A 23,814-nucleotide genomic window follows, 5' to 3' on the forward strand; every position below is an offset into this window, starting at 1 on the left:
TCTGAGCAGCAGGAGTCTTAAACTGTCTTCCTTTATTTGTTTATATTTGCAATATGAAACAGAAGCTCGGCACGAACACACGCACACGCACCCCAGCCTGGGGAGAGGGAGCTGGGACAAGGTCACTTGGCGGCTGGGCTGGACCCCAGACCCTCGGGAGTAGGAGGGGGAGCCCAGCCAGACCCCTGCCAGACCCCCGCCCCAGGGTCCGTGGAGAGGGAGGGGGACTCGGTGAGTGCATCAGGGCCCTGGGGGTGTATCCCGGGAGGCCCCCAGGGAACAGGGCCCCCTGCTCCCACAGAGCTGGCTGGGCCAGACGGAAGGGATTCTAGCCCCAGCCTGGATCAAAGTGCAGGGCCCGGGGCGATGGGGGTGGGCAAAGGCACGACCCCCACTCGGGCCTCCCCCAAGGTGGACCTGAGCTGAAAGGCCGAGTGTGGGTGTGGGCGTCTGCACCAGAGGGTGGGGGTCCGGCAGGAAGAGGGGGCGTGGCAGCCTCAGGACCCCTCACCACAGTAGCCCCAGTGGGAGGGTGCAGGTCCACGCCGCCCCCAGCCCTGGCCTGCTTCCTCCTGGCTCTCCGCCTGCCCACTCTCTCCTCCCTCGAGATATATATATATGTATATATATATATATATAATATATAATATAGGTCTCTCTCACTCTCCTTTCTCTCTACTCAACTCTATCTTTATTCTAGGAGACAAAACTCCGCAGTTCCTTTTCTCAGTGCAATTGGGGGAGGGGGCCTTTGTCCCTGGCACCGGCCTCCTGGGAGTCCAGCCTCCTGGGTGGGGAAGAGGGGATGGGGCAACAGGGCCACCTTGGGACCGGCCCTGCTCCCACCCGGGCAGGGTCCACGTGGGGCACGGAGGATGTGGCCGCCACCACCGGGCCAGGCAGTTACCTGGGAACCGAGAGGGAAACCCGTGTGAGGAGCCCGCCACCCGGAAGCCTCTGCCCACCCAGCCCAGCCCACCTGCTGCCCCCGCTCCCACCACTCACTGGGAGCCTGGGGACACTGGCCCTCCTGCAGCAGAGCCATTGGGCATCGGGAGCGGCTCAAGGGTCAGGGCACTGTGGGCAAAGGGACAGCATGAGAGGTCAGTGCCTTTCTGCCAGAACACCGGCTGCCCTGTGAGGCTGCACCAGCTCACCTCTGGCTTTGTGGGAGCCCCGAGGGTTCTGGGCTCTTCTGCCCTTCCATGGTCTGGGGGGGCTGGTGGGCCCCAGGGACTGGGACAGAGGTAGCAGGGTCTCTGGTTGCACTGTGTGGGGATCCACAGGGCTACTGTCACTGATGCCCCCCGGGCACTCTCGCCCAAAGACCCCTGGAAACTGCCCACCCGGGAGAAGCAGCTCAGGTCAGCTGGGACACGAGCTCTGGACACCCCTGGCCCCCTTCTGATCCCACCGGAAGCCTTCCCACCCCAGGGCTGAGCAGGTGACCCTGGGCTCCAGGATCCTCTCTTACGACCATGAGTGGGCAAAGACAGCCCAGACCTTCAGCTGCCCCGAGGCCCTGAGGCAGTGGTGCAGACCTGGAGGGAGGGGTCCTGCAAGGCCCCCCAGGAGCAGCTCTGGGCAGGGATGACCCCAGGCCCAGGTTCCACCTGCCTCTCCCACTTGGCCTCCCAGCAGCTGGTCCTTAACCAGTTACCTGTCCAAGGAGCTGGGGGCGGAATGCGTCCCTCTAAGTGTGGCCTGAAGGTCCCCGACACTGACCAAGGCCTGGCAGGGGGCTGTGCAGAGGAAAGGGGCCAGGAGATGTGACCTTCAGCGAGCTTCACACCAGTCTCGCTCCTCAGACCCGGTGTGGACAGGCCAGAGGTCAACAGTGGGAGGCCCAGGGTGGGGTGGGCACGGTGAGGTGGGCAGAGAGTGGCTCACCCAAGGGCTCCGCTACTTTGCTGCCATCTGTGGCTTCCTGAGGTGCTGAGGGGGGCGTGGGATCCTGAGACCTAGGAGGCAAGAAAAGGAGCCCAAGGGATGGTTGGCAGTGGAGCTTAAGGCCACCAAGCCCTGGGCACTGGCCTCCAGGCCTCACCTGAGCTGCAGGGCGTTGGGGGCCGCAGGGCCAGCCGGGCTCGGGGCAGGGAGGTCCAGGGGCACACTGCAGGGGCCCTGCAGGGTGGGGGGCCCAGAGTGTGGCTCCTTCTCCCTGCAGTCTTGGGGGCCGGTAGGGGTGTCCATAGGCACTGGGTCAAAGGTAGCCGTCCAGCTGGGGCCTGGCGAGGGGGAGCAAGGCAGGGGTGAGCACGGAGGCAGACAGACTGCACCCGACCATGCCTCACTCCGCACATTCACCCACCTGGTGGCTGGGGGCTGGGGGTGGGGTATGAGGCGGGCCTGGCCCTGCCGCGGGCCACCCGGCTGTCACCATCTTCCTCGTCCTCCTCCTCGTCGTCGTCCTCCTCCTCCTCGCTGTCTGTGCTGCCTCCGCTCCTGCCCCAGGAACCACCTGTCAGTCAGCCACTGTGCTGGGCAGAGGGAAAGCGTCCCACCTCCCAACCCCCCCAGAGCTGGCCCCAGGCCAGCAGCTGCGATGGAATCAAAGGGGTGGAGGGGAGGGGGCGGTGGGGAGAGAGCCCCGTGTCCCAAAGCAGGAAGGCAGGTGGGAACACTGGTGCCTTCCGAGAGGGTGCGGCCACGGGCACCATCCCCAGCATGAACCAGGGCACCGCCCTCTCAGGGGAGGCTGACTCCACACGCTTCCTCCAACTACAGACTCTGCTGTCAACCGCTGTGTCCTCCCCTGGGCAGACAGGTGGACGGAGTTTCCTGAGCCTGGAAACCTGGAAGGGCATCTCCAACACCCACAATCCATGCGACCCTCGACAGGGAGACTAAGTGTGTCCCCAGACTGGGAATGTGAGGTGGGGGCCTGCTCTTCTCACCTGGAAAGGATGAGCAAAACCGTCTCTAACTGCAGAAAGCATGACTTCATGTACAGAAACCTAAGGAATCCTCTAAAACCATTCGAACAAGGAGGTTCTGCAAGGAGGTGGGATGTGGGGTCAGTGATACACAGCGAGGAGGCGGGACACGGGGTCGGTGACGTACAGCCGTCTTTCTATACACTTAGGACAACTCGGAAATGACGCTGCGAGGACAATGTCACTCAGGATTGCGTCAAAAAGAATAGAACACTTAGAATTAAATTTAGCAAAAGAAACATAAAACCTATACTCTGAAAACTACAAAATGCTGTTAAAAGTAAGAAAGACCTAAATTAATGGAAAGAGATCACGTGGTCATGGAACAGAAAACGAAATACTGTTAAAATGGCAACACTTTCCGGACTGACCTACAGATTCAAGCAATGCCTCACAGAGGCCCCGCTGGCTGCTGCTCCGAAAATGACAAATACCTAAAACCACCAGAATCTCTAGGGAGGCAGAATGATCAACACACCTTGAAACAGAAAAACAAAGCTGGACACACACTTTTCCCATTTCAGCACTTACTGCAAGGCAACATCATCGAGACAGGGTGGCCCTGAGACGACGTATAGACCACCAGGCCAGAAGAGAGCTCAGAAATAAGCCTTTCCAGGTAAAGTCAGAAAGTTTTTGACAAAGGTGCCAAGACCATGCAGTGAGGCGGAACCTTGTCAACATGGGACACCGGGACACCGGCATGGCATGCCCACGCCCAGAAGGGCAGCTGGACCCAAGCCAGCTCAGGATGGATCCAAAAACCTCAACGTAAGGGCTGGCACTGTCAAACTCTTAGAAGGAAATGCAGGAGGTATCACGGCCTTGGACTTGGCAGTCATGCAATGGCACACCCAGCGGATGGCGTGACACACAACCACACCCACCCGAGGATGGGCCTCATGCCTGGAAGCAAAGTTATTAGCACAGTGTCACCCTTGGAGGGTAGCCAGAGGCCAGCAGGGGGCACGGGGATGGTTCTGCTCCCTCCTCTGGGAGCTGGCAAAGCCATGTCCCCATGGACCACACTTAGGGCTCCAACACATGTCTGTACACTAGTCACACGTCAAGACAGACGTTAAAACACTCCAATCCCTCAACCAGAAGCCACCGAGGTCAAGCTGCAGGCCCTAGTTGGCACTTGTGCTGGCAAGACTACGCCGCCCAAACGCACCTAGGAAGTGAGTCTGGAGCCCGCCAGTACGAGAAAAAAAAATAACACACCACTTGTACAAAGAGCTGGTCGCAGCTCAGTGACCGCAAGCTGGGACAGTGAGGGAGGCACAGCCGTCCCCCTCATTTCACTGGAGTTGGGGGAAAGAGCTGACAAGAAATCGTACCGCCCGTGCGGGAACACCTGCCTGAGAGCTGCCGCAGGGGCGAGCTGGGGTGGGGGCCACAGACACTGGTTCCAGTCGCACCTGAAGGACCCAGCCTGTTTCTAGCCACACACCAGCTGTTCACCTATCCCTTTTATAGCTGAACTCATCTGAACTGGTTTTTAGAACTCAGAATTGAAAGTGCCCCAGATAATACACACGCTTTGTTCTCCTTATTTTTCTCATTCACTCCTGCTGGTGAAAACCATCTCACGCAGGCCCCATGGGCCGCTGTGCTGGGGACCTGGGGGAGGGGGGCCAGCGAGGACTCACCGCACGCCTGGCGGCTGGCCCAGGCGGGCCCCCCTGGCCAGCTGGCTGCCCTGCCAGGCGCCATCCTCCCCGTCAGACTCCCCAGAGCCCTGGCCCTCCTCCTCGTCCTCCTCCTCCTCGTCGTCATCGAACTGCTGGATCCGGTCCTTGTAGCATATCTCGAGCAGGTTGGCGTTGGGCTGCAGGTACAGGGGCAGAAGGATGAGGGGGCTGACTATCCGCAGCCCCTGCCCCCCTGAGGTTGAGGCAGCACTCACGTTGTCATCGTCGGCGTTGAGAGAGAAGGTGATGTTGGCCGTCTTGTCGAAAGGCGCGCTGTGGGAGAGGCGCAGGGCCATGAGGGGAGGTGCGGGCTGCTCCCCCTTCTCCCCCCGCCCCTGCCCCCACCCCCACTGGGGCGCCCTCACTACCCTCCGGCCCTGTGCCAGCAAATGCACCTCCTCACTAAACAGATCTGTCTTTTTGCTATTTCTTTGGGAGGTTCCCAGGCTAGGGGTCGAATCGGAGCTGTAGCCCCCGGCCTACGCCAGAGCCACAGCAACACGGGATCCAAGCCGAGTCTGCAACCTACACCACAGCTCACGGCAACACTGGATCGTTAATCCACTGAACAAGGGCAGGGACCAAACCCGCAACCTCATGGTTCCTAGTCGGGTTCATTAACCACTGAGCCACGACGGGAACTCCACTAAACGGATCTGAATTCCAAACCAGCCCCCGCAGGGCACACCATCAGGTGGATGGCCATGGAGCGGACGGAGCGAAGGGAGCCCCAGCCAGCGAGTGAGGGGCCACTTGGAGATGGGGTCTGGCCCAGGTAAGTCACCCGAGTCTGGCTTCCTCTGCCGTAAGATAAAGGACACAGAACCTAGCCAGACGGGTCGTGTTTTTTAGGACTTGAGATCATCATCTGGGTGAGATGCTTATTTACACGCACGCCTTTCCCGGAAGCAATGGCTCTCGGTTCACAGCCCCTGTGCTGGCCACACCCTCTCGCAGGCCACACCACACAAAGCACGGCCCCAGCCCTGAGAGGGTCAGTTGGGGCTGAAAAAGTCACCTTTGGAGCTGAACCAAAACCGCTCCTGCATGGGCCCCACTGCCCGCCCTGAGGCCAGACCCACGTGGGGCCAGTGATCCTAGGGATCTTGGGGAGGGCCGCTGGCCTTATCGCCAACCTCCAGCCTTCCAGTGCTGAAACCTGCCTACACCCGGGTCTGTTCAACTCTTTTTTTCTCCTTTTTAAGGCCACATCCAAGGCATATGTAAGTTCCCAGACTAGGGGTTGAATCAGAGTGGCAGCTGCTGGCCTACACCACAGCCACAGCAACGCCAGATCCTTAACCCACTGATCGAGGCCAAGGATCAAACCCGCATCCTCGCAGACACTAAATGGGATTCTTAACTGGCTGAGCCATCACAGGAACCCCATATTCAACTCTCTTTCAGAAAGAAGTCAAAGGAATTAAATCCATGCATTTTAACACAAAACCTGGAAAGAGATTTGTCAACTGACACTCCTACCTGCAGAGTGTGCAACTTTCTAAGAACCCACATGTTCTGTCTGTGTCCTTGCCCCCTTTGCTGCTGGCACTCTGTGTCTGCACACTGGGTCCAGGCTCCACTCCACTTGGCAGGGACACGTCCCAACTCTCATCCCTTCCACTCAGGAGGTGTGTTAACTCCTGACTGCTGACTCAGCAAACGGCTGTGGCCCAGAGGGACTCACAACCACACCCTCGGCAGGGACTCTGCCCAGCAGCCCGCAGCACACCGGGTCTGGCACAGCAACCAGAGCCCTGTGAGCAGCACCGTCAGCCCTGAGCTTATAGAGATACGCATCCATTCTCCATTCAACACTCCATGGCTTTGGTTTTCTTTTTATACATAAAGTTGTTTTTTTTTTTTTGTCTTTTTGCTATTTCTTTGGGCCGCTCTCGCGGCATATGGAGGTTCCCAGGCTAGGGGTCGAATCGGAGCTGTAGCCACCGGCCTACGCCAGAGCCACAGCAACACGGGATCCAAGCCGAGTCTGCAACCTACACCACAGCTCACGGCAACGCCGGATCGTTAACCCACTGAGCAAGGGCAGGGACTGAACCCGCAACCTCATGGTTCCTAGTTGGATTCGTTAACCACTGCGCCACGACGGGAACTCCCTTTATACATAAAGTTTTTAATCTCACTGAAATTGATCTTGATGGAAGAGGTAACACAATATCACCCCCAAAGCGCAGCCGGCCATGCCAGGGCCACTCACAGAGTGTCGGCATGCCCACCAGCACGGCGGGGAGGAGCTTCCCCAGGGGCCTCCCTGCGGGAGGGCACTGTGCCGGGCAGAGCAGTGGCAGACACAAATCTCACTTCTGAGTTATGGAGAGGCTCTGTTTGGACCAGCGAGTGCCCTGGGGTGAGGGACAGCACTGAGCCTGTCTCCTCAGCTATGCATGGGCTCCTGAGCCCTGGCAAAGGTGGTCAGGGCACGTCGTGGGGCAACACCTGAGAGGTCCCCGGCATGCGGCTGAAAGGGACCAGGTCAGGGCTGTGGCCCCCACCTGCAGGCCCTAAGGAGCTAGCAGGCCTTTTCTCTGTCACCATCCAACTGAGAAAAGCTCCATGGCACGCCCTCTGGTGGCTGTGCCACCACTCCTCAGGCGTCACGCATGGACTCTTCCTCACAAGGCAGTAGCTGCTGCGCTAAGGGCACTGGCTGCACGTCCCCCCAGACCTGGCAGGCATCTACTGCGCTGCCCTGCTCCCAGCCAACCCAGCCTCCCCTCCAGACTCGCGCGCCACCTGCCCTTCCCTTCACTAACAACCTGCTGCTGCCCCTGTGAAATCCACGAGACACACAGAGTTTTAACTTCTTCTCTTAACTGTTAAAGCAACAGATGCCTGTGGCAGAAAATTCAGACGGTAAAGAAAAAACTTCACCAGGACAATGCCAGAAGTGACATATCAAAATGCTATACGACACGGAGTTCCCGTCGTGGTGCAGTGGTTAACGAATCCGACTAGGAACCATGAGGTTGTGGGTTCGGTCCCTGCCCTTGCTCAGTGGGTTAACGATCCGGCGTTGCCGTGAGCTGTGGTGTAGGTTGCAGACTCAGCTTGGATCCCGCGTTGCTGTGGCTCTGGTGTAGGCCGGTGGCTACAGCTCCGATTCGACCCCTAGCCTGGGAACCTCCATGTGCCGCGGGAGCGGCCCAAGAAATAGCAACAACAACAACAACAAAAAAGACAAAAAAAAAAATGCTATACAACAAATACAAATAATCAGAACTGGGAGTTCCCATTGTGGCACAGTGGTTAACAAATCCGACTAGGGACAATGAGGTTGCGGGTTCAATCCCTGGCCTCGCTCAGTGGGTTAAGGATCCGGCGTTGCTGTGAGCTGTGGCGTAGGGCAGCGGCTACAGCTCCAATTAGACCCCTAGCCTGGGAACCTCCATACGCCGCGGGTGCAGCCTTAGAAAAGGCAATAAATAAATAAATAAATAAATTTAAAAAATACATTTAGGAGTTCCCGTCGTGGCGCAGTGGTTAACGAATCCAATTAGGAACCATGAGGTTGTGGGTTCGGTCCCTGGCCTTGCTCGGTGGGTGAAGGATCCAGCGTTGCCGTGAGCTGTGGTGTAGGTCGCAGACGTGGCTCGGATCCTGCGTTGCTGTGGCGCTGGCGTAGCCCGGTGGCTACAGCTCTGATTCGACCCCTAGCCTGGGAACCTCCATATGCTGCAGGAGCGGCCCAAGAGATAGCAAAAAGACAAAAAAAAAAAAATTTAAAAAAAAACCCCAAATAATCAGAATTGGGCATTGAAAAAAAACCTGTTCGGTGGCCCGAGGCCTCTAAGGAGAGGAGAGGAGGAGAGGTGGCCGCATTCTGACTCCGCAAGGGTCTGTCCCGGGGCTCCCAGTGCAGAGCACTGAGCCAGGCAGAGCAGCAGCAGGCACAAACCTCACTCCGGCTTTCAGTGGCTCTGTCTGAACCAGCGAGTGCCCTGGGTGAGTGACAGCACTGAGCCTGTCTTCTCGGCTATGCACGCTCCCCCACACACTCTATGCAACCTTGCGCTGCCCAGCCAGCCCCATCCCAGGACAGCCGCACACCTCCTGGCTGGTCCAAAAGGGAGGAGAGGGGTCTGGGGCCAACCGTCCTTCTGGGGCGGGTGGGACAAGTTCAGATGCTGGGCTGGGTGGGCCGTGGGGAAGCAGGAGGGCAGCAGGAGGAGTGAGGGCAGGGAGGGCGTGTGTTCTGACTTGTGGCCTCGCAGCCCCCCTCCCCACCCCCCCGCCCCGCCAGGAAGCCACGCTGGCCCCTGCTCGCCCTGGTCCCCCACAGGGGACACACTCACTTCACGCTCTCCTCCTGCTCCCCGAACTCCTCGTCATTGAAGCCGAAGTGGTCAATGAAGGCTGAGGTCATGCGCTGCATCTGGAAGTCCATGAAGGCCTGCGGGGGGGCGGCGGTCAGGACCAGGCCTCAGGAGCAGCCTCCCCACCCCCGCCACCGGCCCCCAGCCCGCCCCCACCTGCTGCAGCACCGCCTCCTCCGGGAAGTTGAACTCCTTGAGCCTGTCGTCCTCGTCGTCGCTGGAGGAGTGCAGGTGGTGGGTGTTCACCTGGGGCAGGTTGGAGGGCAGGGGTCAGGGCCTGTGGAGGCCCCCTGGAGAGGACTCAGGGGGCTGGGACTGCGGGGAGGGGTGCTCAGGCTGGACCAAGAGGGAGAGCAGCTGCGAGGGCTGCCGCGGCAAGCGGGGCACCAGGCTCACCAGATCCACTGTGTTCTTCTTGTTGGTCTCCGCCAAGGGTCCTGACACGAAGGCTTCCCACCGCTCCTGCTGCTCCTCTGGCAGCTCTGCTCCAGGAAGGCAGGGTGTGAGGATGTGAGGTCTGGGGCCCCACCCTCTTCCCGCCGTGGGCCGGCCCCAGCCCTCACCCTTCAGCAGCTGGCCCAGCTGCTCGGCGTTGGGCCCCTTCTCCGTGTTCTGCACCAGGGCGTTGGCCACTCTCGTCAGGTGGCCCATGTAGCCTTTCCGAGGGCCCCCTGCAGACCTGGGCGAGAGGGAGGCCAAGCTGAACACAGGCCCCGCACACCCACCCTGCCCTCCCACGGGGAGGCCAGGGACACTCACTGCACTCGGTCGTTCTCCTCCCAGGAGGTCAGGATGCGATCCACCAGGCGGCACTGCTGCAGCAGCTGTGGGGGAGCAGTGGCGCCGGCGTGGGCGTGGGGGTGCGACCAAGGCCCCCACCACCTTAGCCTGCAGCCAAGCCTCTGGGCTTCCTATGAGGAGCATGCGGCAAGCACACACACACGTGCACATACGCACACCCCTCCTCCACTCACCCAGAAACACCCTCTGCCTGTTCGAGGCCCATTCACTTTAGAGAGCAAACCCCGAAGCCACTCCACCCACCTCGGCTCCTTCTAGTCCAAATCCAAGGCCCCCCAGGTCAGCTCCTCCCTCAGGCCCTAGGCTAGATCTGGGAAGGCACTCCCACTACCGTGCCGGCCACCACCCTGGGAGAGTCCTTCCTGGTCCCTCCCCAGGACACCCGTTGCCTCCCGTGCTCACTATCCACCCCCCCACACACACAGGTTGCCCTCTGTTTTCCCAGACTCAGCCCACGGAAGAGGCTGAGCCCAAGCCTACCCCCATGGACCAAAGGGGGACCTGGGAGCCCAGCTCACGTGTTTCACGACAGGGTTCTGGATGGGTGAGTCGGAGCTGCTGTTGGCAGGCGGCCCAGAGCTCAGCATCGTGCTCACACATACCTCCACTTGGGTGTGCAAAAAGTTGTTGAACACATAGTGGAAGAAGAGGTCCTGGGGGTGGGGGGCACAGCTGGCTCTGAACGACCGCCACCCAGTCTCTGTCCTCCCCACCCAGCTGTCCCCACCTTCATCCCCCCTCCCAATCCCGGTGGCACCTCTGCCCCTCTGAGCCCTAGTACCAGCATGGTGTTGGGCACGTCCAACGCCAGGAGCTCCTGGGTCAGGGCTGCATCATTGGCGCTCAGGGCACTGGCCAGCAGCTTGACCACATGCAGCCGAGTGTTGCCCAGTGGCGGGGCCAGGCTGCCCCATGTCGTGCGCAACGGCTCCAGCTGCAGGCATAGAGAGGATCAGTCCCCACCCCGGCACCGCCCTGAGGACAGGGCCGCCCTCCGCCACCCCCTCCCTCGCCCACCTGGCCCACCTCGGGCGGCTCGAGCAGGAGCTGGTGGAAGTGGCTGAGTCGGGGACGCAGGGCGTGCAGGGCACCCACGCTGCACAGGGCGCTGTCCAGGGTTGCCTGGGCTAGGAGCTCCAGCTGCCCGTCGACACTGCTCAGGAAGTTGTTCACACTCACAGACTCGGACCTGCAGCAGGGACGGGGGAGGGCAGCAGCCTGTGCACAGTATGTGTGCACGTGTGTGCACACCTGGGGGTAAGAAGCCCGAGACCCTGGGGGCAGTGACCCACCCAAAGGGCCTGGATCCTCAAAGTGGCTCAAAGCCACAGGCAGCTGTTCCACCAGTCTCCTCGGCTGTCAGACGGAAAGGGAGGACCCCTCTCCGGGTCCCTTGCCCCGAGGGGTCACCTGAGGAGGGAGGCCAGCCCCTCACCTGGGCCTCCTGGGCTCCAGCAGCGTCAGCAGCACCTGGATCCCGCTCACAATGACAGACGGGTTCTGCTCCCCCTCCAACATGTTGCTCAAGAGCTGCTCGATCGTCTCCTGCCTGGTGGGGGGCGTGGGCAGGTGTCAGGGAGAAGGGCTCCCCAGGCTGGCTCCCCCCGCCCGAATGGCCTGGGTGCCACCTGCAGACGCACTTCTCCAGGGTGGCCAACAGCTGGTCGGGCTCTGGGCTGTCCTGCACTTGGATCACCTGCTCGCGGCTCAGGCGGATGATGTCGCACAGGGACTGGGAGGCGTTGGAATGTTGCTGCGGAGGGACAGAGAGCTGAGGACCCCGGCCCAGCCCTGGTGCCAGGAAGCCCCATGCGCTGAAGACTGGGTGCCTGCCCCTGAGGACAGAGAATTGCACAGACACAGGGACCAAGTGCCGAGGGAGAGAAGACAGGTACTGAACACTGGGACGGGAGAGATAGCAGAGAGAAAGGCTTCCCACAGCCTTCAGAGCAGCCCGAGGGGGGGACGACCCAGGCAGCCACCAAGCAGCCGTGGTCTCTCCCTGGCCTTGGAAATGGATGAAGCACTGACACACACTACAGCGCGGATGAACACACAACTCGATCCTAAGGCCAAGGGGCCCGCCACAGAAGCCTACACATCACGTGACCCATTTACACAACAGGTCCAGAGACAAACCCAGAGATAGAGAGCAGACTAGTGGTGATGGGGGCTGAGCAACTATTGGGGGAATAAGGAATAGGAGCTTATGGGCAGAGGGGTTCCTTTTCAGAGTGACGAAAAATACTCCAAAATCAACGTGGTGAGGGCTGCACAACCCTGGGGTGTACTAAGAACCAAGGAATTCTACATTCTGAATGGGTGAGTTGTACGGTGCGTAATTTCTCTCAGTCAGGTTGCTGCACGATAAACAAAAACAAAGAGAGGCATAGGCAGAGCTCTGAGTCTAACCCAACAGGGACCTGCCAGGGTGCACGCACACAGACCTGGACCCAAGCAGACTCAGCCAGGCCCCAAGCCGCACTCAGAGCTCCTCGAAGGCCCCCTGCCACCTGGCTCACAGCAGATGGCCCTCGTCCCTCTGCCACAAAGGCCTGTACGGCCAGCACCCTCCCAGGCCAGGCTCTGGCTGGGTGCCTAGGTGACCTGCACCTGGGGACCCTCTGCTTTGCAGAGTGGGGGCGGGGGGCGGTCCTGAGTGGCTTCTCTGTGGGAAGGGAGGGCAGGGCTGGTTCAGTCCAAGAGCCAGAAAGAGCCGCCAGGCCACAGAGCCAGCAACAGAGAGAAGGTGGCGAGGACTCCCGGGAAGGCAGCAGTGAGAGGCCAGGGCTGGAGGACCCTCTTCAGACCCCTGACCCCTCAAGGGAGGATGGGCCAAGGTTCCCGGTTCCTGACAAGCGTGCCATGTGTGTAAACTCCTCTCTGGTCTCAGCAGGAGCCCCCCGCCCCCCTCCCCCCCCAAAAAAGCAGTTGCAACGGCTTTCTGTTCCCATCAACTTGAGTGAGGAGGAGGCAGGGTCACACTCACACTGTCATCCTTTGAAGGGTGGATCTGCTCGATGAGCCGCTGGACGATCTTCTCCTCATTGAGCCACTGGGGGCGGGAAGGGGGAGCTCCGCTCACTGACCGGCTCTCAGCTGCCACAGCCCCGCTGTCCCGCCCCACCCCACTCACGTTGACCACGTCCTGCCGCAGCTGCGGCCGCTCCACGCAAGTGAGGAGGCGCAGCAGGAGGTCCATGATGGCCGAGGTGCCGATGTGCTGCAGCAGCAGGTCCACAAAGTCGTCCTTCTTCCGCAGGAAGGACACGAGCTGGAGACACAGGGACCCCCATGTCAGCACAGGACCCCGGGCCTGAGCCCGCGAGAACACCCGCCTCGGGGCCCCAGGCACCTGGTCAGTCTTGCGGTTGATGAGGACGCCCATGACCTTGCTAAAGAAGCTGGCCAGCAGCGGGTTGAGGCTGCCGCTGCTCTGTAGAAAGCCGTAGAGCCGGTGCAGGAGGGACTCGTCTGCCCCCAGCGCGTCGTTGATCTGGGGCACGTCTGAGGTCAGGATCTCGCAGGCCAGGCTGGGGTACCTGTCACACCCAGAGAGGGCTGGGGAGGGCGCAGTGGGGATGGAGGCCGAGCCTCCCCACCCCAAGGCAGCATCCAGCCCCCGGTGGCTGGACCAGACCCCCTACCACACCTGACCCTCTGCCCTCAACCCTCCAGTCTGTCCCAGCCTGGCCTCCATGACCTTCCAAAATCCAGCCTCACCCTCTCGCCTCCTCCTCCACACAGGGCGAGGAATGCCCCTTGCCCAGTGTGCCACCCGGGTCCCCAGCTCTGCTCTGTAAACTGCAGGGTTCCTCGGGGGCAGGGCAGGGCCCCAGGGGCGGCTGTCAGAACGGAGGCTCCCTGCTACTGTGAGCGAAAGCCCAGTCCATGGGGCCACTGGACATGCTCAAGTTTGGTGGACAGGGAGACGGAGGCCAGGCGGCCAAGGCAAAGGAGGGAGAAAACCCACTGGGGGAGGGTAACTGAAAGATGAACACCGGGGGTGGGGAGCATGTGGGACACCTTGCTGACCCCCCAGAGGTCTCGATGGCGTGCGAGGCCCCACTTCACTGAACCCCTACTTTACAAAGGGCAAACTAAGGAGAAGCAATCACCCGCCCAGTCCCTGTCTGGCTCAAGGGCTCCTGGGACAAGATGCAGGGCTCGTAAGGGCCAGGGGCGTATCTGCAGTGTGAAGGGCCAGGCAGAGGGGATACCAGGGAGCCAGGAGGCCGCACAGGAAGGTCCGTCCAGAACCCGAGACAGGCAGCAGACGCCAGGGCAGACAGAAGCCCCCTCATCATGATGATGCCCACGGAGCCCCCAGCAGGGCCCTGGCTGCCCTGCCCATCCTCCCTGGCAGACCCTACAGTGGGAGGGAAGGGCAGAGGAGAGTTGGGGGGGCATGACTGCACACTCAGCGCCTGGCACCATGCTGGGCATGGGCACTGGGGACATGGAGGAAGAAGGGGCCAGGCTTCATGTTGTCCAGTCTCCAAAAAGGGGACTACAAAAATCCAACTGAATGAAACACCAGGAAAGAATGTGAGGGTGTGGGCTGGGCCAATCAAAGACGACCGAATGTGGCTCCCGTGGCTGGGGAAGGACCCTCCATCCGGGGATATCTAGGAAGTGGATGTCCTGCCACTGGGGACCGAAGGGGTGGGGCTCACTTGTAGCGCAGCCGCTCCTCGCCGCTGACCGGCGGCTCCTGGGTGACCCAGGCCACCATGGCCTGCAGGTGTGGCGGCTGCAGCAGGAAGTCCAGTAGCTTGCGGTTGACCACCTTGCACTCCTGCAGCACGTCCTCCTCGTCCAGCAGCTCGGGCAGGCTCAGGTCCTCGCGCTCCAGCAGCGTGTCGAGGTGTGAGCTCGTGTGCAGGTCAAACTTCCAAAACATGGCGCCCTGTGGGCAGGGGCTGTCACCTTCAGGTGCTGACCTCACTGGCCTCCATCCACCTCCCAGCGCCTGTCGTGCCCACGGCCCAACCCCCAGGCTGGGTGAGGACCCCTGGTGTGAACACACACAGGGTCCGTGGAAAACAGCCCCAACACGTGCACACAGCCGCCATGATCCTGTCCCACCCAGGGCCGTGTCCAGTGTCCCCACATATGAGCTGCAACTGTGCTCATCCTGGAACCTCTGGCATCAGACTTGCTTCCACCTACATTTGCTGTACAGATTCAAACGCCCCCTGACAGCCACCATGGTTGCTGTCCAGCCCAGCAAGTTCCACGCTGGGTGCAGGGTGTGGGGTGGAGGGAGGAGGGCTCCGCCATGTCTTGGAGCTGTGGTCATTGCCTGGACACCACACACACCCACACCCACACACACCCACACACACCCAACCCCCAGTACCCAGTGCCAGGACAGGAAGAAGAAAAGTTTGAGGGGAGGGGGTGGTGGCTCCCAGAATAGCCACTGACCCAGGCCAAAAGGAACCGGGACGGGAACCACATCAGGAGGAAGGACCTAGAGGATGGCGTCTCGCTGGCCAGCAGCGGAGACCCTGCATGCCTGGCCGAGGCCCAATCACCAGGCACGCACAGCTACCTGGCCTCAGGAGCATCTCAGGTAGAGCACTCACCAGGTGCCAGGTGGGCCTGAGACCCCATCAAACCCGGACTCAGGTGCTCCTCTGAAGATTTCTAGAGGCCTCCCAGCCTGGACCTCCCTGGGGAGACCTGCCCTGAACTCGCTGCTCACTCGTGTCCACCATGAAGTGGGCGCCGTGCGTCCTGCCCCTCTGAGGGGCTGTGGTTACCCCACTGGATGGCAGGCAACCACGCCCAGGTAAGGCAGGCCCCCACGCACTGTGCTGACCAGAGCTCATGCTTGTCACCTGACTCATGAAGACCACCTGAGGCAGAGGCTTCTGAAGACAGACCAGAAGGCCAGGACACCAGGGCACCTTCCAGACCCACGCACCAGTCCTCCTACAAAGCCCTCCTCACCATCTGCGCCCCACGCCTTCCCAACCATGGAGAAAGCACACCAGCCACAGACATGGTACCGGCCCAGGGGACAAAGACACTGGACTCAGGAAGCGGCTGGGCTGAAAGCCAAGGTGTTGGACGGCACCCGTGGCTGTGGGCAAGAGACTGACCGTTTTTGCCTTTCTACAGCCACACTCGCAGCATATGGAGGTTCCCAGGCGAGGGGTCTAATCGGAGCTACAGCTGCCGGCCTAAACCACAGCCACAGCTACGCAGGATCCGAGCCACATCTGCTACCTACACCACAGCTCACGGCAATGCCGGATCCTTAACCCACGAGCAAGGCCAGGGATTGAACCGGCAACCCCATGGTTCCTAGTTGGATTTGTTTCCGCTGCACCACGACGAGAACTCTGAGACTGGCCTTCTGACCCTTGCTTCCTTCGAGATCCCGCCGGCACCCAGCTCTCCTCTCCAGCCTCCTCAGGAACCTCACTTAGCTCCTCCCTGCCCCCACGGTGACCTCTCAGAGCCCGGGAAAAAATGGCTCTAAATCTGCGGCAATCCTGGCGCGATTCATATCAGCCCCTAGGCCTCGGCCGACCACAGAGAAAAGTGGAGTAGAGGAGCCATGACCTTGCAAGACTGCAGCAGACTCAGGCCCTGACGGGGTGGACGCGGGGTGCACCTGAAAGCCCCCGGTCCCACAGGCCTCACTTCCTGTCTGAAGCACACAGCGACTCAGCCCTTAGCCCCACACCCCGCATGGGATGGGGTGCTTCTCTGAAACATGACCTTGAGCACCTTGTGCCTTGAGGCCCCACGATGGCTCCCTCGTCTGCACACTCATGACCCCAGAGCCCCTGAGCACCTCCCAGCACCCCTGCCCTCAGGACCTGCTGCTCCTGCGGCACTCCCACCTGCTAGCCCCTGGCTGACTCACTTCCATGCGCTGGCCAGGTCCAGGCCGCCTCGCCCAGCACCACCCACTCCCTGAGCACCCTCTGGCCCGGCTCCACACCTGGCCCCAGGGCGGCCACTTCAGGGTGCATCTCCTTCACAGCCTGCAGCCCCCCCCCAAAGCCCACCCCCAGCACCATGCTGGCCTGCTAGGCCTGGGTGTGCAGGAATGCGTGTGTCCGTGAATAACACGCCAGACACATGGGGGGACACACCTTGTTGGCCACCCTCCTCAGGCCTGTCCAGCCACGATCTCGTGCTCCTCTCACAATGGCCACCAAGGAAGCAAGCCATGTCCCCACTTTACAGGTGAGCAAGCAGGCACCAAGGTCTGAGAGCTGGGAAACTAGGGACTGGGCACCAAGCCCCAGAAGGCAATTTCTCAGGGTGCAAGAGTCTGGTCTTCTTCACAGCAGCCCAGCCACGGCTGATAAACCCACCACAAGTGTGTGCCAGAGCTGGCTCTGTCCTGGCTGAGGCCTGCCCGAACCTGGCTCTCAGCAGACACCTCCAGGCAGCTGAAGGCCAGCTCCTCTGGTCCCTGGGGTTCTCCGCTGGACCCTAAGCTCCAAGTCTAGCACTCAGCTGACACCTCTGAGTTCAAGAGGAAGGCCAGGCCCAGGTCCTCCACAGCCCTGCCTCTGCCCACCGGCCGCAGGACACTCGTCCAGACCTGCCCAGCATTCACACTGCGCGAGCCCTGACGGGTGACAGACGATGCAGCTGGGCTGCCGCGAGCACCCTGGACAGCACCGAGCACAGACCCTGGCACACGCGCAGAAATGTTAGAGAAACAACCCGTCACAACGGGGTCACTTGCCTGGACGACAGAAAGTGACAGAACATTGTAAATCAACTATAATAAAAAAGTTTTTTAAAAGTTAGAAAAACACCTCCGCGGCCTGCAAACCACCAAGCTTTCCCACGGACCCTGTGCCTGAGGCGGGAGGCTGACATACCCGATGGGGCAGGTGTAGAGGGAATCGCTCCCACCCTGTCTCCCCCCAGCCTCACGCAGGGGCTCCCTATAAACCAGTCGCAGGTGGGGTGGGGTCGGGGTGGGGGGGGCCATCAGGGCAGGCGGGCTGGGCACGGGCGGAGGGAGAGTGGGCTGAACCAGGGCTGCGTGAGCCCCTGTGGAGTGAGGACCACGGTGCCTAGAGGCAGCCAGACTCGGCACGAGGGCTCGGAGCCCCCGTCCGCTGCCCAGAAACCAGACCTCTGAGGGACACTGCCACCATCCACTTCTCCTGAAGAGGCAGCCGGGCCTGGTGAGTTTCCTGAGCTGGGCGGACCTGGGACCCGAGTCACTTCAAGGGGAGCCGCTGTCCAGGCCCAAGAGGCAAGCGGCTGACCACAGCGAGAACACGCACCTCGATCGGCATCACAGACTCTCCCGTGGTGACAGGGAGACCAGAAAGCTCAGAAGGCCCCCGGGCAGCGTGAATGGAGCCCAAGCCCACATGTTACAGGTTTCCATTTACACGAAACATCCAGAAGAGGCAAATCCACAGAGACAGAGAGCGGATTAGGGGTCCTGAGGAGGTGGGGGCCATGGGTGGGGAGGAACCTCTGCGAGTGGGTGTAGGGTTTCCTTTTGGGAAAAGGATGGTCTTTAAAAAAAAATTCTAAAATCAATTTTATTCAATGTGATTTGTTAATTATACCTTAACTTAAAAAACCCATTGTGGTGACTGATGGTTGCACAACTCTATGAATAGTTAGGAACTGTTGAATTGTGCATTTTAAATGGATAAGTCATATACAGTGTATGAATTCATTAATTAGAAAAAAAACCATTACCAAAAACAACCAAAAGCAAAGCTGCCTGAGGCTGCCACGACAGGGCCAGGCCTTGGCTTTGCTCTGTGTCCAAGATGCCTGAGCTGACGAGACGCCAGGACTGAGGTGAAGCCTGTGAAGGTCCTGCCCCGGGAACATGCCCAGCCCCCTCAACACTGTCCCTGAGCTAAGCAGGCCCCCCAACAGCTGGGGGACAGGGCAGAGGGGCATGGTACCTAACCCAGACGACCAGGTGAAGCACTGTCCTTACCCCCATTTGAGGGAGGCGATGGCGAGCACAGGGATGGAGGCACAGCAGAACCAGGACTGAGCGCCCTGCAGGCGGACGGGAGGAGCAGATTCTGTGGCCTGCCCACATGCTTCCAGAGCCCCCGGTTTAAGGGCATAGGCCATACTCATCCCACCCTAACCCTCCCCAGCTACTCTGAACGGCAGGCAGCCTTCCCTCCCAACACTGGCAAGCTGGCTTGCCTGGAGAATGGGGTGGGGAGGGGAGGGGAGAGCTAGAGGGTTTGGGGGTGTGGACTCTGGGGGCCTCAGAAACCAGGTGGCCCCTTACACTCTGGTCCCTCCGCCAAAAATCAGAGGAAGCTGCAAGGATCGGATGCAGCTGAGTGGGAGTAAGTACCCCAGAGACATCAGTTCTCAAGCTCTGCACAGAAGGAAGATGCAGATACAGAAGTGGGAAAAAGAAAACACAAAAAAGAGAGAAAACACTTTCGCCTGCGACACACTCTCAATTCAGTGCAGCTCAAATCCCAGTGGCCAATCCTTACACTTCACAGAACTTCCTGGGAGCCCTGGGAACCAGACAGGAGAGGTGGGTTTTGTTCTCACTCTCAAGAAGCGTGAATCGGGCCAGGCACTTGGCGTCCCAAGGCCTCATTTGCTCATCTGTGAAATGGAGGCACAGCTATCAGAAGGGCCAGCTGTGAGAACAGCTGGGTCAGTCCTGCGGTCCTGACACAGCAGGCGCTTGGCAGGTACTGGCCCTTCCGTCTGGCCCTGAGGCTAGGCCGAAGTCTGGACACTTCTGAGCTGAGCAGGAGGGAAGGTGCCCAGAGTGACGGCACTAAAAACAGAAGGCCTGAGAAAGACGCTCTGTTTGCCCGAGTATCGCAGGTCACGCAAATACTCAGTGGGCGCCACACACCCCGCCGCCCCCACTGCAGCTTGTAGCAAACTTCAAGAAAACGGAAGTGACTACCACTGGTTTTTAGCGACCGTTTGAAAACCATGACTCTGGCTGCGAACGGAAGAAGGGGAAACTATAAATGAGAAAGGAAACCAATAAAAACGAAAACTATCTCTCCCCCTGCCAGCTCTGCACCATTGCCCCAGGGCTTCTTGCTCTGCGGCGTTGTTCTCTGGCCTCCAACACCAGCTGCCTTTCCCAGGAGCCTGCCAGTCCCCGCCTGGGCTCAGGCAGGGCCCGACGGCGGTGCCCACGAGCACCCCCACTACTGCTGCTGCTGCTGCCGCTGCCGCCCTGGGCCCAGGCACCCGGAAGTGGAGGTCAGTGTGCAAAGGCCTCTGGGAGGGCCTTGGGGCGGCCACTCAAGATGCCCCGAGACTCAGCAGAGGCTCCAACACTAGGAGAGACTATCTGGGACCTGGTGATGCTGCTGCCCTCAGCTGCCAGAGGCCTGCCCTAAAGAGACATGGGTCAGGTGAGCTCCGGGAAAGACACCGCTGCCGGCCTGCCAACCCCCAGCCCCTCGCAGGGCCCAGCAGGTCAGAGGACAGCAAAACCACCGCCCCCAATTCCCTCGAATCCACCACCATCTCTCAGCCAAACGGGAAAAGGAGGTGGGGGACTTCTGACTCTAGAAATGGGACGTGGTGATGGCAGGACCCAAGTGTGTGCTGGATGCAGAACCCAACAGACACCTGCAAGGTAAGTGGTGGGACACCCATCTGGAAGCAGGGGCCACTGAGGCCAGAGGAGAGGAACCTGGCCAAGGCTACAGGTGGCTCTGGAAAGCTGGGAGGGAGGGACGGGGCACAACCTCCTGCTCTGGCCCCAGACCACGCTCTCCTTGGGAGGTGGTAGTTCTGATCCAACCCTGGGCACGGAAGACAATGAGACACCTGGCCAAGGACTGCGGAGCAACCAGAAAGATCATACGCAGGGCCACCTCCCTGACTAGTCACGGGTTCCAAGGGGAAAAGGAAAAGAACCACCAAAAGATTTGGAAACAGCCCTTGGAAAACAGAGGGGTGGAGTAAGTGTCACCAGGTGCTCCGAAGTCAGACGGGCCGGAGTTCCCATCTCGCCTCTCCAACTGCAACCTCCGTGGGCCCAGACCGGGGGCCTCGCCATCACTGAGGCTGAGACGGCTCTGCCAGTGGCAGGAGCCACGAGACCTCGCAGAGGGAAACCCGCGGTTCCTCCTGGAAAGGAGCGTGTGTCCCCACCCTCCAGGCACTGAGCCTGCCCAAGTGCCAAGCAGGCGCCCGGGGACGTGGGAAAGGCCTCTCATCTTCACCACAGCGGCCAGGCCTCTCTCACCTCATCTCGCGCGGCCACCCGCATGGCGCTCAACCCGGCGGCCACACCTGACTGCTCGCCTGCGCCCTCGCCTCTGCCCTGGCTGGGCGCTCCCTCTGCCTTCCCTCCAGCTCTTCGAGCCTGACTAGCTAGCTCCTTCTGGGTCCTTCAGGCTTCAGCGCAGACACCACTTCCTCCAGGAAGCCTGCCCTGACTGGGCAGAGGCCTGCTCCACACTTCCACAGCTTCCGCGCTCACACTGTGACGGCATCTGAGCAGCCTGGGAAGGGACCTGCCTGTCCCGTCTCCTGCCTCCCGCAGCGAGATGCCCGTTTCCCTGGACCTCGGCGTACAAGGCCAGGGCCACGGCGGCGAAACGCGCGTCTTGAATTAATGAAAACAAACTGGAGTGCAGGGGGGGAAGGTGACTGCTAAGGTCGCTTAGCCACGGATCCTGAAAAAATCTCCTGAAAAATGGGCGTGTGGATGGGTGGGCTGGGAGACCAGCAGACTCTCCCAGGCTGGAAAGGAACAGGAAGTACCCCAGACACAAACGCAAAATAAAACACCCAACTCGGAGCACAGGGCCGCGCACGGTGGCGAGAGAGCGAATAAATACGCCACAGGCGTACATGACACCCAAGCCAGAGAAGAGGGTGCCTCCGCCTGGGCACTGCCCTGCCGAGCAGGGGGGGGAAATACCCTGCTGCCTCCACCAGGCTCAGTCTGCAGAACCACCCCGGGGGGGCATGACGTCAGCACCACCTCACACCCCACTCAAGTTTCTCTGTAACTCTGAGGCCCGGCCCACCCCTGACAACACGTCCTCCTGCTCCGAAACACGCTGCCTTTCAGGCTGGTCCCCCACGACGTCTGTCCTCGGCACAGGCGTGTCAAGGCCGGCCCAACCGAGCAGGCCCCTAAGCAGGTGGCGGGCAGGGGCCTGGACCCGCGGCCCCACCGAGGCGCCCGCCCCTCCCTCCCCGCAGGCCACGCCTGGGGTCCCCCCTGCCCGCATCTGCACGTGCGGTTCCTGCCACCCGGAAGGCCCTCCTTCCCAGGCTCCATCTGTCAACTCCTACTCGTTCTCCCGGACAGAAAAAGCCACCCGCCCAGCCAGTCTCACCAGTCCCTCCACTCTGTAACCCCCCGCACGCCCGAGGTACCTCCATCGCCACCCCAGCACCTGCGACTGCCCCGCTCTGCCTCGGGGTCCCCTGGGCAGGGCCCGGGGCTGGTCCCTCCCCGCCTCGGTGCCCAGCACCGGGCGCTCCCCGCCCTGCCCTCAGCAGGCGTCATCTCAGAGGAGGGCGACCGAGAGGGGGCCACCCCCCACCAGACCGGCCTCCTGGCTCCTCACAGCCGGAGACAGCAGGGCGGCGGGCAAGCCCCGCGCGCCGCTCCCCTGGTCCCCGAACCCAAGGATGAGAGGCAGAGACGCGACGGGGTCCAGGATGCGGGCGGCGGAAGGAGGAGCGACCCGGAGGGAGGGCCGGGGGGTTCCGGGCAAGGGTCCCAGCGGGAGGGGCCGGAGAAGTGAGAGTGAGGGTGCAGCCCCGGGGGTAACGGAGGGCAGACGGGAGACGCGGGACACCTCGGAGGAGGGGGGGTGGGCCGGAGACGAGGCGGGGGTGAGAGCCTCAAGGAGCGGGGACCGAGGCGGGGAGACGAGACTCGCGGGGGCTGAGGGGAGAGAGACTCGGAGACTCGGGGGGTGACTGATGGGAGAAAGACGAGGAGACTCGGGAGACTGAGACGGAGAGACGAGGAAACTCGGGGGTCTGGGTGGGAGAAAGACAAGGAGACTCGGGAGACTGAGGGGGGAGACTCGGGGGGTGATCGATGGGAGAAAGACGAGGAGACTCGGGAGACTGAGGGGGGAGACGAGGAGACTCGGGGGTCTGGGTGGAAGAGACGAGGAGACTCGGGGGACTGAGGAGGAAAGACGAGGAGACTCGGGGGGCTGAGGGGGAGACTTGGGGAGCGGAGCCCCCAGAGAGGATTTGAGAAAGGGGTGAGCAGCCTGAGGGGACCTGGGCGGGGCTCTCGGGGAGGGAGAGGGACTGGGGGGGCTGACTGCGGGGAGGGTTCCGGCGCGGCCCGCTCACCTGCACGGGGGGGCGGCGGCTCCTCGCACTCGGGGCTCATCGGGGCGCCCCCCCCGCCCCGCCGCCGGCGGCTCCGGCCCCGGCTGAGGGGCCCGGTATGTGGGGGCGGGGGGCGGCGGCGGGGTCCCGCGCCGGCACTGGGCTCGCGCAAGGCCCTCGGGCCTGGGGGGGCCCTCGCCCGCCGAGTTCCGGAGTTCGGTGGTCAGCGCCTGGGCGGGGGCCCGGGGCCCTCGGGCGAGGAGGCGGAGCGGGGGTTGGCGGGGTCGCGAGGCCGGCGCACGCCCTCAGCGGGGAAGTCGCCGCAGTTTCCCCTGTCCGGGGACCGGCGGGGAAGCAAAGGCCGGTCAGGGAAAACGTCCTTCTCCGAAGTCTGAACAGGCCGCAGTGCTGAGCAACGGCCGACGGAAGCAGAGGCCCACTTCCTCCACCGCCCCCTTCCTCAAACCGGCGAGGTCCCAGGGCTTTGCAGTCCGCTTCTGGGCCTCCGAAGCCCGGCTCCGTCCGCCACTATCCCACAATCCCCCGAGCGCAGGGGCACGCAGGGCGCCCCGCCCTCCGGCCGCCGTCTCGGTGCGCAGGTGTGCGGAGGCCGCGCCCGAGCCCTGCAGTGCGCGTGCGCGCCGGGCCTTCCGCTGCGGACCCCTCCCGGCCGGAATCCCTCCGCAGCTAATGCGCTTGCGCCGGTTCAGGCCAAAGGTCTCTCCCTTAATAAACCCAGGCAATCCAGTGCGCAGGCGTGACTGCGCC

General features: G+C 61.6%; 1 protein-coding gene across 4 annotated transcripts; it reads right to left on the minus strand.

The window, feature by feature from the left end:
• Positions 1 to 15: 15 nt before the first annotated feature.
• Positions 16 to 23,205, minus strand: PPP6R1 (protein phosphatase 6 regulatory subunit 1). 4 transcript variants are annotated; one of them, XM_047790500.1, is made up of 24 exons: positions 23,068 to 23,205; positions 14,442 to 14,674; positions 13,121 to 13,307; positions 12,902 to 13,039; positions 12,755 to 12,820; positions 11,406 to 11,518; positions 11,201 to 11,314; positions 10,792 to 10,954; positions 10,547 to 10,699; positions 10,284 to 10,418; positions 9,724 to 9,788; positions 9,528 to 9,643; positions 9,361 to 9,446; positions 9,121 to 9,210; positions 8,944 to 9,041; positions 4,846 to 4,903; positions 4,589 to 4,767; positions 2,312 to 2,445; positions 2,048 to 2,228; positions 1,891 to 1,961; positions 1,661 to 1,742; positions 1,158 to 1,268; positions 1,006 to 1,077; positions 16 to 907 (listed from the first exon to the last, which is right to left on the minus strand). In XM_047790500.1, the coding sequence occupies exons 2-24, from the start codon at positions 14,666 to 14,668 to the stop codon at positions 904 to 906; spliced, it is 2,643 nt and encodes an 880-aa protein (XP_047646456.1). In that variant the 5' UTR covers positions 14,669 to 14,674; positions 23,068 to 23,205; the 3' UTR covers positions 16 to 903. The 4 variants fall into 4 exon arrangements, with proteins under 4 accessions (XP_047646456.1, XP_047646453.1, XP_047646457.1 ...); XM_047790497.1 differs by lacking the exon at positions 23,068 to 23,205 and adding an exon at positions 20,981 to 21,119; XM_047790501.1 differs by lacking the exons at positions 1,158 to 1,268; positions 23,068 to 23,205 and adding an exon at positions 20,981 to 21,127.
• Positions 23,206 to 23,814: the final 609 nt, after the last annotated feature.

Source organism: Phacochoerus africanus, chromosome 8, assembly GCF_016906955.1.
Source record: "Phacochoerus africanus isolate WHEZ1 chromosome 8, ROS_Pafr_v1, whole genome shotgun sequence".
NCBI lineage: Eukaryota > Metazoa > Chordata > Mammalia > Artiodactyla > Suidae > Phacochoerus > Phacochoerus africanus.